Source organism: Cherax quadricarinatus, chromosome 3, assembly GCF_038502225.1.
Source record: "Cherax quadricarinatus isolate ZL_2023a chromosome 3, ASM3850222v1, whole genome shotgun sequence".
Lineage (NCBI taxonomy): Eukaryota > Metazoa > Arthropoda > Malacostraca > Decapoda > Parastacidae > Cherax > Cherax quadricarinatus.
In genome coordinates this window covers 32,820,855-32,836,999 of record NC_091294.1, presented here as the reverse complement: position 1 = coordinate 32,836,999, position 16,145 = coordinate 32,820,855, and the positions used below count along the sequence as shown (strand labels likewise).

General features: G+C 41.3%; 1 protein-coding gene across 1 annotated transcript in view; it reads right to left on the bottom strand.

Annotated features, from left to right (window-relative positions):
- Positions 1-308: 308 nt before the first annotated feature.
- LOC138853592 (ubiquitin-like protein 4A) overlaps positions 309-16,145 on the bottom strand; it is a 29,475-nt gene continuing 13,638 nt past the window's right edge. Inside the window, exon 4 of the mRNA XM_070091212.1 lies at positions 309-1,065. Within this exon, the coding sequence (XP_069947313.1) occupies positions 988-1,065 (78 nt within the window). The 3' untranslated portion in view covers positions 309-987. The remainder of the gene's footprint in view (positions 1,066-16,145) is intronic.

Below are 16,145 nucleotides of genomic sequence, written 5' to 3'. Positions count from 1 at the left end.
TATCTATTTTAAATTGAATAGCACTAAAGACTAACAAAACATGGCATATATGTATATTAAGGAAATTATCACTTATTTTTATCACAAAGATGGGATGTTCCAGAGATGGGACACAGACACAAGAGGTCACAATTGGAAGTTGAAGACTCAGATGAATCAAAGGGATGTTAGGAAGTATTTCTTCAGTCATAGAGTAGTCAGGCCGTGGAATAGCCTAGAAAGTGACGTAGTGGAGGCGGGAACCATACATAGTTTTAAGGCGAGGTATGATAAAGCTCATGGGGCAGGGAGAGAGAGGACCTAGTAGCAATCAGCAAAGAGGCGGGGCCAGGAGCTATGACTCGACCTCTGCAACCACAAATAGGTGAGTACATACACACACACATACACACACACACATACACACATACACACACACACAAAAGTATCTCTTGTAAATTTGTACTAGTGTAGATTGCTGTATCATTTTCTCTTAGAAGACCTGAAGTCCCCTTGAAAATATACAAAAAAAAAAATTATTGACTATCAATGATCTTCAATCGTCATATCACAAGCAAAAAAAATACTTTGTGTATCTTTGCATTAGAAAATAGCAGTGAAAAAGTTATGGTACAAGAACACAAAACACTTGTATTCACCACCACCAACTCAGTATCAGGCAGATATACAAGTGAAAAAAGGAACTCCACATGGGGAAATATCAACCATCACTGGTCCGAGTTTTCACTGTTTCTCATGCAGACATAAATTACTATTTTACAAACCGACTTATTTTCAGTCATATTTTGATTTATACCTTGCAATACTGTACCAATCTTTCATTCAATATCATTATAGTGCATGCTCAGTATGAATTATAGATTACTGTTTCAATCTCCAATGTGTGTTTTCACATACAGTCATTAACTGCCACTTCAGTGTTGCTTTCAATTATCTCCACTTTCTAACTCTGATTTCTTATAAAACAATGTACAGTGCGAGTACTTTTTAAAACTCCGTGAAGTTGCTTGCTGCAAACCTCTCTATATCATCAAAATTCATACTGTCCACCATCAACTGGCAATTCTGAAAAAGTAATTATATTATTATTTTTTCTGTAAATGCTTTATTTTAAATATATTTATGTCACATGACCAATTGTGTGTTAAGACCAGCGATATACAAAAAATCTAATATTTTGGATGCTGACCATCTGATGCACAGATCCTATTAAATTTAATTCACAAAAAAACAAAACAAAAAAAAAAAAAAGCTGAGTCTAGGGTTATACAGCACTGACACTGCTCAAAATAAGAAGGGAGATAAAAGCAATGCATCTGCCACACTTGAGAACAGGAAGAACAAATGAAAATGTAGAAATCATATCTGGCAAAGAACAGAAGACAGAAGAACAGAAGACAAAATGAAAGTAACAATGGTGAGTGATACATCAAATGTAGGTGTGTTGGTAATTCCAATATTTAAGGTAATAAACCAATATAAAAACAACTTACATGACCACTAAACAGCTTTCACAAAATGGTATACAGTAAACCCTTAATATAATGAAACTCACTATAAAAGACTTTTAAAATTTAGGGCAAAATCCACTGTTTTTAATTCCTTTACTTTTAATGTTTATTGCAGAAGATCTGCAAACTGTGTACAGTACTATATTTGGTATACAGCTGAGTACTTGACTGCTTTTTTTGCTGTTTAACTATTATTATTTAATGAATACAGTAGGGCCCCTCTTATACGACACTTTAGGTTCCAGGCTACTGCCAGAAAGCCGACACCACTGAAAAGCAGAACATCATTTTTTTTCCACTTATAAATGCCAGATAACAAGTTTACACTAACGTATATTAAGTTAGCAATAGCACTAGGCATTAAAAATAATAAAAAGTATAATACACACACAGTACACCCACTACTTACCTTAAAATATTTGTAGTCTTAATGTAGGGTGAGAGGCGAGTTTTCTTTGTAGGAAGTTAGCTTTGGGAAGTATGGTAGCCAGCCAAGGCAGCCCTCCCCACCCACATGTAATGTAAACAAACCAGGTGAACACGTCTGGTGTTCGTTCATACACGTTTGTATTATACAATAATGCAAACACTTTACATTGTGTACAAGTTGTCTCCACATTGATACAGTAGAATAAATAAAGACCAACCCTTCCATTCTCATGTAATTTTTAGAAGGAATGATGCTCTGACAAATTATTATTATTATAAACATAATAAACAAGAAGTGCTAAACCCACAAGGGTTGTGAATAGCTATAAATAGAGTGAAGGCATACGAAAGGAATAAATTTCTAGTTTAGTTACTGGTGTCTGACTAGAGAAAACATATTTCTTCGACTCTCCTACCAAACGCTTGGTAAACAAATCTCATATTTATGTCAGTCTTTATACTAAGGGTGTATGTATCATGTTTATATGTAGCATTTTTATTATATAATTTAAAAAAATATCATAGATGGATTAATGGAAATGTCTATATTAACGTAATATACGACATTTAATGCACCCAAGAGATTATATGGTGTTGTGTAGAGAGAGACTTAGTGATTTTAATGTGTACCTGCATGCCAGCACTGTGTGTAAGTATATTTAGGTACAGGTACACAAGTATAATTATCAGAGTACATACGTATAAAATATGCAATAACTTTAACACGCTTGAAATTTTGGAAAATTTCCAGATATAATAGAGAGTTGTGCTCACGGAGAATGTAAACAAACTGGGTGGGGTACGCCATATTTGAAAGACTGCTCGCCGTATAGCAAATTTTGGTCATAACTCGAAATTGCCGTATTAGCGGAACACCATAAAGTTGGGCCCTACTATACTTGGACAATCTCCCCTATTAGTCCATTATATCAAGGGTTTGTACCTCTTTTAGGAAAGGAGGAGAAAGAACCCACCACTTTTTGCTAATAGGTTTCCTTAGCCAAGCATTTAACCATTGAATAGGATGCAACCCACAACAGCTTACTAACACATTTAATGCTGTAGTTGGCTTGTAGCCAGATGGTAATTGGTTTGAATTCAGATGAGAGAGAGAGGGGGGAGAGAGGGGGAGAGAGAGGGGGAGAGAGAGGGGGAGAGAGAGGGGGAGAGAGAGGGGGGAGAGAGAGGGGGAGAGAGGGGGGAGAGAGGGGGGAGAGAGAGGGAGGTAGGGTGAGAGAGAGAAAGAAGGGAGGAAGGGGAGAGAGAGAAAGAAGGGAGGAAGTGGAGAGAGAGAAAGAAGGGAGGAAGTGGAGAGAGAGAAAGAAGGGAGGAAGGGGAGAGAGAGAAAGGAGGAAGGGGGAGAGAGAGAGAGAGAAAGAAAGGAGGGAGAGAGAAAGGAGGGAGGGAGAGAGAGAGAAAGGAGGGAGGGAAGGAGAGAGAGAAAGGAGGGAGGGAAGGAGAGAGAGAAAGGAGGGAGGGAAGGAGAGAGAGAAAGGAGGGAGGGAAGGAGAGAAAGGAGGGAGGGAAGGAGAGAGAAAGGAGGGAGGGAAGGAGAGAGAAAGGAGGGAGGGAAGGAGAGAGAAAGGAGGGAGGGAAGGAGATAGTAAGGAGGGAGGGAAGGAGAAAGGAAGGAGGGTGGGAAGGAGAGATAAAGGAGGGAGGGAAGGAGAGAGAAAGGAGGGAGGGAAGGAGAGAGAAAGGAGGGAGGGAAGAAGAAAGAGAAAGAAGGGAGGGAAGGAGAAAGAAAGGAGGGAGGGAAGGAGAAAGAGAAAGGAGGGAGGGAAGGAGAAAGAGAAAGGAGGGAGGGAAGAAGAGAGAAAGGAGGGAGGGAGTGGGAAGTAGGAAGGAAGAGGGGAGGGAGGGAGAGAGAACAATAAAAATGCTTTCAAATGAGCTGATGTAGGTAACAGCTCTTAGCTTGTCAATAAAGTTAGGAATCCTTAACTTCTCAATAGCTTGTCAATAAAGTTAGGGGTCCTTAACTTGTCAATAGTTTGTCAATAAAGTTAGGGATCCTTTAATCTAACCTTGTCAGACCCTGTGTAAAAAAAAGGGGGTGGGAGAGGGAGAGAAAGGTGAAAGGGGGAGAGAGAGGGAGGGAGAGAAAGGAGAATGGGGGAGAGAGGGAGGGAGAGAAAGGAGAAAGCTTACAGCACTTCACTGTATCTCGCATTTGCTTGACAGTAGGGGTTGCAAGATTCTGTACGAGGCACAAGTACGCTCACACCTTGAGTATGCTCCACTTTCTTGGTTTGCCTACCCCCCCCCTCATCTGCGACTGCTTGACAGAGCAAAGAAGAGAGCAAGACGTCTCATCTCTCGCCTGGCCCAATCCTGGATAGATCTGTCATTTCAGCAGAGCCTTCAACACAGGAGGGATGTGGGTGGCCTTACTGTTATGTACAAGGCCAATATTGTCAAAGTACCACACTTGGATCTATCATGTGGGAGTTCGACACGTGGATTAGGTAAAGAAATACTCACGTAGGCTGGTAGTACGTATAATTACAGACAAGGTGAGTAGCGCCCTTACAGCCGTGACCTAGTCTCTCTGCTCTCTCTCGTACAACTGACTGACTGGCCGCCCACAGTACCCATATGTGAGAGGGTCTTTGAATACTGCCAGGTCAGCACAATATGAGTTCAGACAGTGACTCAGGCAGAGACGGTTGGTCGTGAGTCAACTGGCACAGTGGTTACTGGTAACTGGTTACTACTACTGAGAGATCCACTTCGAGGACGGATACCACCTGGCCTGTAATAGTGATGTGAAAGTTCCTAAACATGAGGTAAAGTTCCTCCTTGACCAGAGAGGCAATAGGAAGATAAAAATTGGCTGTGTTGACATGACAGTAACAAGGATGTGGGATAGTGATGGTAAAAGAGGAGCAGGATGCAGCCAGAGTCAGGAAGCAGCTGGAGGGAAGACAAGAGTGAACTGGCATCTGGAGAAGTTTCTGATTCCAACGAAAATTCAAATGATGCCAGATAGCCCTTTTGTCAATAATGATGACTATGTCTTGAGTGGTCTGAATTGTAGCAGCTCACAGCAGAACAGAACAAAACTTCCCACATTGGTAGCCACATGTGACCCATACTTGATCAGTGATTATGCTGGAGCTGCCATTGCTACCGCCACCTTAATGGACTATGGCATTATCACCAAGGACGACGAAAGTCAAGTTACTGGACCACAGAAGTTACGAGATGACAGACACAAATATCGAATGGAGAGGCAAGAAAATGAGTAAGAAAACTTGGAAAATATCACAGTACTGTATTTTGATGGTAAGAAGACCTCCACTTGTGTAATGACAAAGAATGAGAAGACTAAGAAATGGAGTCCAAAGAGTGGTGAAAGTTCATTACGTCATCATGATGGAGCCCGGCACTGAATATCTCACTCATGTGACTCCCAAATCAGGCCATGAAAAGGAGATGGCCAAGACTATCTATACATTTCTGGTGGAACAGAAACTAACTTGGCAGCCTGTTCTGTGTGTTGGTTGTGATGGAACCAACGTAAATGTTGGAGCTGACAATGGAGCCAATCATCATCTTGAAATGTTGCTTGATCATCCAGTCCATTAAATCATCAATCAGCTTTATGGAAATGAGCTGCCATTCCAGGCTGTTTTCTACCACTATGATGGTAAGCCAAGTGGTCCTGAGCATTGGAGAGGCCCCATTGGCAAGCAAATCAAGGATCCTCTGTCTGAGCTAGAAGCTGTTGCTTTCCCACCAGTTAATTTCACTGATTTCCCTGCTCTGGATGACAAGGTGGCAGAGGATGTTCTAGGACCAGAAATACTTGTATAGGATTTGCAAAGGAGTGATCACAGGTGTGGCTGATGATGACCTGATTGCTCTTAAACCAGGTCCAGTGTGCGTGTCAAGGTGGAATACTTTATGGAGCAGAATCTTTAGGCTGCATATGGCAACATCAAGACCCAGTCAGGAGCTGAAAAGAGTTGTCATTATGATTTTAAAGTTCAGTGCTCCAATGTGGTTCCACATCAAGCTGCACCCTTATATTATACACAGTCCAAAGAATGTCTTCCAGTCACTGCAATTTATGAGACATCTGAACATTGAAGAAAAGAAGATAGTAAAGAAGATTGTCCAAAGAAATTCCTACTTTTCTCACACAGATCAGCTGCTTCTTGGTATGTACACTGACGAAGACATGACTAAGAGACAAAGCTGTCTCAATGAGAAGAAAAATAAGAGAAAGGAACCAGCAGACAGAAGAAAGTACTGAGAGCTATGATGAGGATAGAGGAAATTCTGCTGATGCTGTTGACAAGGACTTGTTAACCCTTAAACTGTCTAAATGTAGATCTACGTTCACTCGCAAAGGGCTCTGACCTTTATTTTCTCCATTTGAAAGCATGTAAAAAAAACAGTAGATGTACATTCGGAGCGCTACACGAGTGAACGTAGATCTACGTTTGGACAGTTTAAGGGTTAATCTACACTGATGATGAGGATGGCAGTGAATATGAAGAGAATGACAATGTGGCTCCTACTGTCGATGGCAGTGAATATGAAGAGAATGACAATGTGGCTCCTACTGTCAACTCAAGAAAAATAATGATTCCCAAACTAAAGTGACAAGCAAAGAACTATCATTCCATGATTGCCTGGAAAAGTGAACTCAAAACTGAGCCTCCTTTCATTGCTTCTTTTTCAGATCAACAGGTTCTGAAAATTACTGAGACTCCACTGGAGGTGCCCAAGTGGCCAAACAACACTCAAGCTGTTGAGAGAGGGATAAAATTGATGACTGAAGCTTGCACTGAAGTGACTGGACAGAAGGCAAGAAATGTATATATTAGACAAAGAATATGTTTCAGGAAAGTGATGCTGAAGTTCTGCACCAAGAAACACTTCACTTATAACTTGTAATAGTTTAAAATTAAATAATTGATGACTGATATAACCCATGTACATTTGGTTATACAATCTTCACAACCAAAAATGATATAAACCATGTACACTTGATTATTATCCTGACAACCAATAAATTATAACTAATTGCTTTCAATGGTGTATATTTTGACAAAAAGTCAATCACGAGGCTGCAGGGTAAATGGGCATGAAATGGTCTGAAATTTTGCACAGAAGTTTGTTGTGACCATACAAATAATGCCTGAAAAGTGCAGCTTGCATCTCTAAAATTTGTATTTTTTCAATGCTCCCTAGTATGCATCCTCACTGTATAAGTATCCATATTAAAGATTTTTGTAGTATGCTTGTTATAATCATAGTAAAAATTGTGTACAGGTTTCTTAATTTTTAATTTACTATATCCTCAAGATTTTTTAATATAAACACAAGAACACAGTACAGCAGGGCCCCACTTTACGGGTTTTGCCTTACGGCGTTCTGCTAATACGGTAATTTTAAATTATGACTGAAACTTTCTATGTGGTGGGCGGTCTTTCAAATGCGGCATGTGCCACCCAGTTTGCTTACATTCTCCGTGAGCACATCTCTCTATTATGTAATAATAATCACTCTTGGGCACATTAAATGTCTTATTTTACGTTAATATAGACATTTTCATTAATCCATCTGATGTTTTCTTCAAAATTATATAAGAAACACATTACATAGTATATAAACATTTCATGGAGCAAGGGGCTAGTAACCCCCCTGTTTTTTTTTTGTTTGTTTTTTTACACAGGGTTTGACAAGGTTAAGGATCCCTAGCTTTATTGACAGCTATTTACAGGTTAAGGATTCCTAACTTTATTGGCAAGCTAAGAGCTGTTACCTACATCAGCTCATTTGAAAGCATTTTTATTGTTATGAGACATACAAGTAGGAAACAGGATGAAGTTGGAGCCATCTGTGGGCCAGCATTTTCATTTGATCAACTGACTATCTCGTTGACATCATTATCCTGTACGAATGTGTTCCATACTCGAGTCATCCTGGGTATGTATGATCTCAGATGGAGTGATGTTCTGGAGAAGGGTACAGCCAGAGTGAAGTTGCTGCTTTCTGCCCATCTTGTGGCATAAAAGCTCGTTTCACGCTGTCCTCGAAGTGGATCCAAGTGTGGTATTTTGACAATATTGGCCTTGTACATAACAGTAAGGCCACCCACATCCCTCCTATGTTGAAGGCTCTGCTGAAATGACAGATCTATCCAGAATGGGTCCAGGCGAGAGATGAGACGTCTTGCTCTGTTCTCTACTCTGTCAAGCAGTCGCAGATGAGAGGGGGGGCAGGCAAACCAAGAAAGTGGAGCATACTCAAGGTGCGAGCGTACTTGTGCCTCGTACAGGATCTTGCAACCTCTACTGTCAAGCAGATGGGAGATACGGCGAAGTGCTGTAAGCTTCCTGGCTGCCTTGTTTGCAAGATTTACAACATGGTTCTTCATGGTTAGTTTGCAGTCAAATTTCACCCCAAGGATATCAACTTCTTCTTCAGGTGCCAACATCCTCCCATTCATCCTTACTACTGCACCAGCATTACCATCATGGTGCCTAGAGACGATCATCATTTGCGTTTTCTCAGGTGCAAATGTTACTTGCCATCTATTTCCCCAAGCTGATATAGCTCTCAGCTGGTGATTGATGTAGCTTAGAGCAGCTGGCATTTCTTCTCTTGGATAAGTGAATGTCAGTGTACAGTCGTCTGCATATGCATGTGATTCTGGGACGAGATGAAGAAGGTCGTTGAAGTAGACATTCCATAAAAATGGACCCAGCACGCTTCCTTGTGGAACACTTGCCCCAATAGGATGTCTTGCTGATTCCGTTCCATTGAGAACTACACTTAGAGATCTACCATGAAGGTAGTCACTGAGGAGACATAGCGTAGAGCCTGCAATTCCCAGTGCTTGAAATTTTGCTAAGAGGCCCTGGTGCCACACCCGGTCGAAAGCGCCAGCAATGTCCAGTGCTACCACACAGCTGACTTTGGATTCATCCAGTGACTGGTGCCACTTAGTGGAGAGGTTTAACAACAGATCAGCAGCAGAGTAACCTTTCCTGAAGCCATATTGACAATCACAAAGTAGTGAGTGGTAGTCAAAAAACTCTGTCATTTGTCTTGAGATTATTGTCTCAAGGATCTTACCAGTGATTGACAGGAGTGACACTGGTCTGTAGTTGCTGATTTCTGCTCTGCTCTTCTTTTTGTGAACAGGGACTACATTTGCCTCTTTCCATAGAGGCCCTTCTTCTGTATATATTACTAAATGTAAAAGGAGAAACTTTCATTTTTCTTTTTGGGCCACCCTGTCTTGGTGGGATGCGGCCGGTTTGTTGAAAAAAAAAAATAAACATTTTATGTTTTTTATACTATGGAGGTGTGGTAGCCAGGCAGAAGGAAAACATTACATCACTCCCCTTAATACATAACGCGTTTGTTTACAATTCTTGGCATGAATTATTCATCACTTCTCCCTTTGTTTATGATGGCATCTAAATGTAGATGATAGAACGATTAAACTCAGTGAACATGGTATGTTGATGGTAATAATATAGCCCAGACGGACTACATACCTACATTATTATTATAATTGATAATTATACGTACTTATGACGTGTACCTGTACCTAAGTAAACTTACACACTGTGCTGGCATGCAAGTACACATTAAAATCACTAAGAGTGTCTTATTAGTCTTGAAGATGCCATATCAATAATGATAACAACACAATAATAATCACTCTGAGGCACATTAAATATATAAAATGTTAATATAGACATTTTGCTTAATCCATCTAAATACACCAGAAGAGTGTTTGTTGAGGTGGTTTGGTCATTTAGAGAGAATGGATCAAAGTGAATGACATGGAAAGCGTAAAAATCTGTAGGGAGAGGAAGGCGGGGTAGGGGTCGTCCTTGAAAAGGTTGGGAGGGAGGGAGTAAAGGTGGTGGTGTGGGCGAGGGGTTTGGACTTCCAGCAAGCATGTGTGAGCATGTTAGATGGGAGTGAATGGAGACAAATGGTATTTGGAACCTGACGAGCTGTTGGAGAGTGAGCAGGGTAATATTTAGTGAAGGGATTCAGGGAAACCGGTTATTTTATATAACTGGACTTGAGTCCTGGAAATGGGAAGTACAATGCTTGCACTCTAAAGGAGGGGTTTGGGATATTGGAAGTTTGGAGGGATATACAGTGGACCCCCGACATTCGATATTAATCCGTTCCTGAGAGCTCATCGAATGTCGAAAATATCAAAAGTCGAATTAATTTTCCCCATAAGAAATAATGGAAATCAAATTAATCCATGCACGACACCCAAAAGTATGAAAAAAAAAATTTTACCACATGAAATATTAAGTCTAATGCAATAGAATAATTACAATAACAACAATAACAATAGATTAATAACAATAGAATTGACACTTACCTTTAATGAAGATCTGGTGATGATTGATGGGATGGGAGGAAGGGAGTGTGTGGATGGTGTTAGTGTTTAGAAGGAGAATCCCCTTCCATTAGGGCTTGAGGTATCAAGTCTTTTTCCAGGGTTATTTCCCTTCCTCTTTTAATGCTTGAGAGTCACTGGACTTCTGTTGCACAACATATCTGTCCATAGAGGCCTGAACCTCTCGTTCCTTTATGACTTTCCTAAAGTGGTTCACAACACTGTCAGTGTAATAGTCACCAGCACGGCTTGCAGTAGCTGTGTCAGGGTGATTTTTGTCAAAAAAGGTTTGCACTTCAAGCCACTTTGCACACATTTCCTTAATCTTCGAAGTAGGCAACTTCTTAAATTTCTCTCTCCCCTCCTCCGAAGCAGTTTCCTCAGGTCTGGCCTCTTGCTGTTGATGATGATCTAGGAGCTCATTAGTGGTTAGTTCATCATTGTCCTCCTCCACCAACTCTTCCACATCCTCCCCACTAATCTCCAACCCCAAGGACTTCCCTAATGTGACAATGGATTCCTCAACTGGCATAGGATTCTCAGGGTTAGCCTCAAACCCTTCAAAATCCCTTTTGTCCACACATTCTTTGCCACAGTTTTTTCCAAGCAGAGTTCAAGGTCCTCTTAGTCACTTCCTCCCAAGCCTTACCTATAAGGTTTATACAACTGAGGATATTAAAGTGATCCTTCCAAAACTCTTTTAGAGTCAGTTGAGTTTCTGTGGTCACTACAAAGCACTTTTGAAACATAGCTTTTGTGTACAGTTTCTTGAAGCTGGAAATGACTTGCTGGTCCATGGGCTGCAGGAGAGGAGTGGTATTAGGAGGCAAAAACTTGACCTTAATGAAGCTCATGTCCGCGTAAAGTCGCTCTGCCACGTCTGAAGGATGACCAGGAGCATTGTCTAATACCAGGAGGCACTTAATGTCTAATTTCTTTTCAATTAGGTAATTTTTCACATTGAGGGCAAATGCATGGTATAACCAGTCATAGAAAAAGTCCCTAGTGACCCATGCCTTAGTGTTTGCCCTCCACAGCACACACAAATTAGCCTTGAGGATATTCTTTTGCCTGAACGCTCTGGGAGTTTCTGAGTGATACACCAATAAAGGCTTCACTTTGCAATCACCACTAGCATTGGCACACATCAGAAGAGTAAGCCTATCTTTCATAGGCTTATGTTCTGGGAGTGCCTTTTCCTCCTGGCAATTTCTTCCAAAATAGGCCTGTTTCGTCACAATTAAACACTTGTTCAGGTTTCAATCCTTCAGCCTCTATGTACTCCTTGAATTCATGCACATATTTTTCAGCCACTTTGTAGTCCGAACTGGCAGCCTCACCATGCCTTACCACACTGTGTATGCCACTACGATTCTTAAATCTTTCAAACCAACCTTTGCTGGCCTTAAATTCACTCACATCACCACTAGTTGCAGGCAATTTCTTTACCAAATCATCATGCAACTGCCTAGCCTTTTCACAAATGATTGCTTGAGAGATGCTATCTCCTGCTATCTGTTTTTCATTTATCCACACCAATAACAGTCTCTCAACATCTTCTAACACTAGCGATCTCTGTTTCGAAAACAAAGTTGCACCTTTTGCAACAACAGCTTCCTTGATTGCTGTTTTCCTGGTCACTATAGTAGAGATGGTTGATTGGGGTTTACTATACAACCTGGCCAGCTCCAACACACTCACTCCACTTTCGTACTTTGCAATTATCTCTTTCTTCATTTCAATAGTCATTAGCACCTTTTTTCTCGAAGGGTTGGCACTAGAAGCTTTCTTGGGGCCCATGGTTACTTATTTTGCAGAAACAAGCACCAAAAACAGTGATAATATGGATAATATTGAATGTACCGAATGTATCCTTAGATGCGCACACACTGGCTGGCTTGTAAACACTGGCACACACGGGGCAGTTCAGGCCACACGTGGACACGTCTCGTACGAATCGTGTCGAATAGCGGGTTTTCAATCGAATGTCGATGCCATTGAATGTCGGGGGTCCACTGTATTGTATATTTCTTTATATGTATATATACTTCTAAACTGTTGTATTCTGGGCACCTCTGCAAAAACAGTGATTATGTGTGAGTGAGGTGAAACTGTTGAATGATGATGAAAGTATTTTCTTTTTGGGGATTTTCTTTCTTTTTGGGTCACCCTGCCTCGGTGGGAGACAGCCGACTTGTTGAAAAAAAAAAAAAATGAGATGTGGTACCCAGGCGACTTGTAGGACTTGTGGTAGCAAGGCAACTTGTAGTCCAACATCAGAGAAAATGTTTACATTATAATATTACTGGGGGTAGCAAGAAAATTATTCCTTTCACATGCCTTCACTCAAGGCATCATTTCTTCTAAAAATGGTGTTACATGAGAATGGGAGTGTTTCTCTTTATTTATTCTACTGTATCAACGTGGAGACAACTCGTACAAAATGTGAAGTGACGAAAACCAGATGTGTTCGTCTGGTTTGTTTACATTACATGTGGGTGGGGTGGGCGGGGAGGGCTGCCCTTCCTAGCTACCCATACTTCCCAACCTGACTTCCTACAAATAAAACTCACCTCTCACCCTACATTAAGACTACAAATATTTTAAGGTAATTAACCCTTTGACTGTTTCAGGCCCCTCTCTGAAACTGTCATTCTATGTCGCCAAATATTCGAAAAAAAAAAATTATTTTTTCTTATGAAAATGTTAGGAATATTTTTACTAGTGTTTTAAGCCTAAAAAAAATTTTTGCCATCAGTACTTACCGAGATATAGAGCCGCAAAGTTTGCAGAAATTGACGTGCGTACGGCAACAGAGGCGACTGCCGCCCACCCGGTATTCTTTTATTTACTCTAATTCAAAGGTTTCTTGCATTTTTCTATATTTTTCTTTTCCAGGTAACTTATGTGGCCTGTGAGACCAATGTAAGGTGCATTGTTCAAATATACACTCATTGTTTACAACACAATAACAGAACAAACTTTATCACTATTAGTTTGTGTATACACTTTGTTTACACAAACAAACAATACAAAACAATGTTTATTACTATTGTTCCATAATATATATACATATGTACAGTCACTAACCACGTTCCTAGAACTGCTGCAGCTTGTGGAACTCTTTGAAACATGGGTATATGCAGAGGGGCACTTCACACTCCTCACACATAAAACGAGTGTCTCTGCGTGTTTGTGGGCGTTTTGTGGTATGCATACATACATAACACCTCTTCTGAGCATTTTTCTTGGCAATAGTAGGAGGCAGTTGTATGGGGTAGTGATCACCAGGCCTCATACGAGATGACGTCTGTGGGCACTGGTCTATTGCAGGAGTTGCTCCTTGGTACTTTGCAATTATTTGTCTGATTACTGACAGGCTAAATTCACCATATTTTGGTGTTTTGTTGGTCTTCAACTTGTATATGTTATAAGCATTTAGCATAGAGATATCAACAAGATGGAAAAAAAGTTTGATATACCACTTATAACTCTTGCGTACACAGTCTGCAAACCCAATCTGCATGTCACATTTGTCCACTAAGCGCATATTGAGGTTGTAGTCCATAACAGCTGCAGGCTTTAGAATGGGTTCATTGGTCTCTCTGTTGTCTCTGCCACTGGGTACCATTTCGTTTCTGTGAACTGATGTCAACAATGTGACATCACGTTTGTCATGCCACCGAAATGTCATGATGTCATTGGCAGCAAAGGCTTGCACCTCACCTCTGCGAGTGCCAGCGTCGAACCTTGGCATATGTTTGCGATTACCACGCACTGTGCCACACACGTCTGTCAAGTTCACTCGCAAGAAATCACTGAGTAAGGGGCTTGTGTACCAGTTATCAGTAAATAACATATGTCCCTTACCAAGATATGGTTCCATCATTGTTCGAACCACATCACCAGAGATACCCAATAACTTCATGGTATCTCTCAAAGTATTACTGCCAGTGTACACAATAATATCTAAAACAAGACCACTTCTGCAATCACACAGTACAAATAGCTTTATACCAAAGCGTTTCCTCTTGCTTGGTATATATTGCTTGAATGAGAGTCTTCCTTTGAATAAAATCAAGGACTCATCAATAACAAGCTTCCTGAAGGGATAAAAATACATGCAGCACTTTTGTTTCAGGTACATAAACACATTTCTTATCTTATATAACCTGTCGCTTCTGTCAGGCCTGGTTTTGTCTGAAAAGTGTAACATACGTAACAGTATCAGGAAACGACTGACACCTATAATGTCACTAAAACCTGGAGTTGAAATCAGGCGATCTGTTGTCCAGTATGTGGTGACAGTGTGCTTATACACATGTGGCATAAGCATTATTGTGGCAAAAAACAGGTACATCTCTGCCACAGTTGTCTCCTTCCACTTGTGTAGCCGTGATTTTGGTGAGAGAATTGTATTTGCCATGGTGTAATCAGAGTATGTGTTTGTTTCCCTGACAATGATGTCCATCAGGGGTTTATTGAAGAATAACTCAAAGCAGTCCAGTTCACTGGCATTGTTCCCAAGTGGACAAGATGGCTTTATTCCACTTTGTGTTTCATCAAAGTCATGGGGACTGGGAACAAACTCATCACCGTCCTGCCAATCCCAGATGCGGTCTGCTGGTGGGGTCTGGATATTGTACCGTGGTTGTGGTTGTGCAGGTTGTGGTGGTGCAGGTTGTGGGAGTGTGGGGTAGGGTAAGGCTGGTTGTTCTGCTGAGTCAGCCGCGTGGGTAGTAGCGTGGCCCGGTGATGGTGCCACATGGGCCGTGCCACCCTCACTATCACCACCACTGCCTCCTCCCTCACTGTCACCATTCATACCCATCGTTACAATATCGTCATCTTCACTATCAGGTCGTGGTGTAGGGCCACGGGATGTGCTCCCAGAGTTTCTCCTTCCCCTTGGAACAACATATGAAACACTACCAGACCGCATGCTACGTCGTACATACTGGCGCTTCACTGGGGAATATTCACTCTCACTGTCACTAGAACTGCTTTCAATGACCTTGAAATCACTATCACTGCTATCATCTGGGTGTTGTACACGACCAAATAGTTTCCTCTTTCGTCCTGGTACAGGCAAACGTGAATGTGAACAAGCCGGCACAGCACCAGAGGTCGAAGGTTGTGGGTCATCTGGGTTTTCGTCACTATTTACGTTATCCTGGGCACTTTTTTCGGTAACACTCACTTTAAAACCCTGGAATTCACTGTCACTGACATTTTCATCACTGTTAGAGCTATCATTTGGGAATAAAAGACCTCCAATCTGCCGAGGAGTGAGGAACTTCTTACCGAGAGGCATGGCGAAAATGGACTGACAACATGGCGTTCCCACAATGCACCGCTGGGTCCCAGATTTTTTTCACAGGGTGCACACCGACCACTGAGACCCATTCTCTCCCGTGTAGGCCTACCAGGCCTTTGGCGCTTGATTTGAAGCCGCTAGAATTTGTGCGTATAAATACGTCAGAAACATTGGCTCGTAAGACATATTTATACGTCGGAAACAGTCAAAGGGTTAAAGAGTGTACTGTATATGCATTTTATCCCTCTAAGGAGCTTAATGTCGTAGTAGGTGGGAGTGGCCAGGCAGGATGCCATACCTCTCACACGACTTTCTACAAATAAATACTTTTCACCTCTCACCCTACATTAAGACCATTAAGATTACAAATATTTTAAGGTAAGTAATGTGTGTACTGTATATGCATTTTATTGCTCTAGGGAGCTTTAAGCATTGTAGTATAGTATGCGTGTGTGGGGTGGCCAGAAGGGCTACCACACCTGACTTCTTACAG